Here is a 2647-nt window from a genome sequence, read left to right on the forward strand (position 1 = left end):
CACACACACACACGTATACAGTAGTCCCTAGTTAATCGCAGGGGATTTGTACCCTGAAGACCCGCGATAAGAGAAAAACCGATAAATAGGAATAGTAGTACAAGTAGTAAGTTGTTTATTTTAGTATTTATATATGTATATAAAAGTGTTTTAAACCCTTCCCACACTCTTGCAATATTCTAACTCTAAAGCTCTAAAAGACACAATGTCATGATCTCAGCTCCCTGCCTCCTCTGCTCTTTTCCACCTGCAAGTGCTCTTGGCCACGCCCACCCCTCTGCTCTGCAGCTGAACAGCTGATCAGCTTTTTTTTGTTTGTTTGGTTTCTCTGAACCCATCCAGAGGACCAGACTTAACTTTTTAGATTTTTCTACCTGGATTATTGAGCATGCATCAGGATATCTGATCAGCTAACTGCAGCAGGAAGTTTATCCCTGCAGTATGAGCTGCACAGATGTGCAGGAGGTGCTAAATAATTTTAAATAATTTATTTCAAATAAAAATATCATGCTTAATCAGCCAATTGTGTGTCATGTCCAATCTTATGGAGTGAATCCATGATAAACAAACTGCAAAGTTAAGTTGCAGGTATATCTAAAAAATATTAGAGTACAGTATTGTGAAAAAGTCCCTTCAGGAAGTAAAACTCATTTATTACATAGATTTTTTACACATACAGTGAAATATTTCAAGACTTAAGTTCTTGTAATTTTGTTAATTCTGGTTTACAGATAATGAAAAAACTGAACTGTCTCAGAAAATAAGAATATTGTGATAAAGTTCCATGTTAGAAACTTCTGCACGAGCTACAAATGTTGCATTCCTACACTCAAGCCACTCCTGAACCAGAGACTATGTCAGAAGCGTCTTACCTGCTGAGGACTTCAGAAAACACAGTGGACCAGCACCAGAAGAGAACATGGACCCAAACCATCACTGACTGTGGAAACTTCACTCTGGACTTGAACAACGTGGACTCCAGACTCTGGGATCTTGACTTACAAATGACGTGTAAATTCACTTTAATCTGAAAAGAGGACGTTGGACCTCTGAGAGACAGTCCAGTTCTTTGTCTCCTCAGCAGGTAAGACACTTCTGACGTCTCTGGTTCAGGAGCGGCTGGACTTGAGGAACGAGACATTTTGTAGCTCATGTGTAGAACATGTCTGTGCATACAGCAACATAACGTTTCCAATGCAACTTTATCACAGTACTCACATTTTATGAGACACTGAGTTTTGTTTTTTCATTGTGTGTAAACTATAATCAGCAAAACTACAAGAAATAAAGGCTTGAAATATTTTATTGTATGTGTAATAAATCTATGTACTCTAACATAGGAGTTTCACTTTGTGACGTAGCTAACTAAAGAAATCACGTTTTTATGAGATGTTCCTGTTTGTGTGTAAGCGTGTATATATTTATATAGATTTATGGATGGATGGATGGATGGATGGATGCATGGATGGATGGATGCATGGATGGATGGATGAACAGCTGAAATAATGATAGTATTCAGAGTTAGTCCAAAATAGACTTAAATAAACCACAGCTAGACAAACAACAGAGTAAATGCTGACTTGTAACAGCTGAGCGTACAGTAGCCTACAGGACAGAAGGACCTGGACCAGGTCTTGTTTTGTGGACCTAACAGTGATGTTTGGACACCAGCTAAAAGCTACTTTGAGCTAAAAGTGGTGATATTCTTGTGGCTTCTACAGTAAAAGTTTGGGAAGCGATGTCCTAGTAGAAAATTCAGACATCCTCTCTCTTTGTACCATATCCAGGGAGCATAAGACAAAAGTGGTAGATTTCAGGGGGCCTCAGGTGGTTCCCCCAGCCCCCGCTGTGTCTCACCGCCTCTGGCCGCCGCAGGTCACGCCACGCTCGGGGCGCTGCGGACCGTCTTGTGTCCGGGCATCTGCACCACGAGCAGCTGCTGCTTCTGGCGCGTGGACTTGACGGCCAGGATCGCCTGTCGGTTCTTGTACTGGACCATCTGCAGGGTGATCTCCGCGTTCCAGCCCTCGTCCTGCGGGCACCTGAAGTCGATCTCCTTGCCCTCCGTCATCACCACCGTGAAGTACACGTACTTGCCCTTCCGCTCCACGCAGTCCACGGTCTTCATGTTGGCGAAGTGCAGCTCCTTGACTTTGCCCGCGTCCCCCCCGCCGCCATGCTGCTGCTGCTGCTGCTGGTCGTGCTGCTTGGGCGGCAGCAGCTGCACGCCGTCCTCCGTGAGGACGCAGCGCTTCTTCTTCCAGAGCTGCAGCAGCCCGTCGCTCCTCTTCTCCAGCAGACCCTCCTTCAGCACCTTCCTCCCGTCCTCCAGCATGGTCTGCCGCCGCTGAGAGCTCCGCCGAACGGACTGACGCGTCTGAGAGCCCCGCAGGAGCAGCGTGGAGGATTAATGCGTGGCTGCCAGCGTCTGGAGGAGAGCCCCGCCCCCCTGAAACAACCCTCACACGGTGGCCGGCCAGACACGCCTATTTTCCGATAGTCCAATCAGATGTGGCCCCTGGATACGCCTCGTCCAATCAGATGTGGCCCCTCAGATACGCCTTCCGATTTGTCTGCAGAGTCACCTACTTGGTGCCTTCAGGAACATTAGGATTAAACAGCTTCAGAATGTTGTCCTGGCTGTAAC

At 46.2% G+C, this 2647-nt stretch overlaps 1 protein-coding gene across 1 annotated transcript in view; it reads right to left on the reverse strand.

Annotated features, from left to right (window-relative positions):
- The window catches only part of phlda1 (pleckstrin homology-like domain, family A, member 1), a 7381-nt gene extending 4957 nt beyond the window's left edge, over positions 1 to 2424 (reverse strand). Inside the window, exon 1 of the mRNA XM_037695596.1 lies at positions 1858 to 2424. Within this exon, the coding sequence (XP_037551524.1) occupies positions 1877 to 2335 (459 nt within the window). The 5' untranslated portion in view covers positions 2336 to 2424 and the 3' untranslated portion in view covers positions 1858 to 1876. The remainder of the gene's footprint in view (positions 1 to 1857) is intronic.
- Positions 2425 to 2647: the final 223 nt, after the last annotated feature.

The sequence above is a fragment of the Nematolebias whitei genome, chromosome 22 (genome assembly GCF_014905685.2).
Source record: "Nematolebias whitei isolate Nwh7 chromosome 22, NemWhi1, whole genome shotgun sequence".
Lineage (NCBI taxonomy): Eukaryota > Metazoa > Chordata > Actinopteri > Cyprinodontiformes > Rivulidae > Nematolebias > Nematolebias whitei.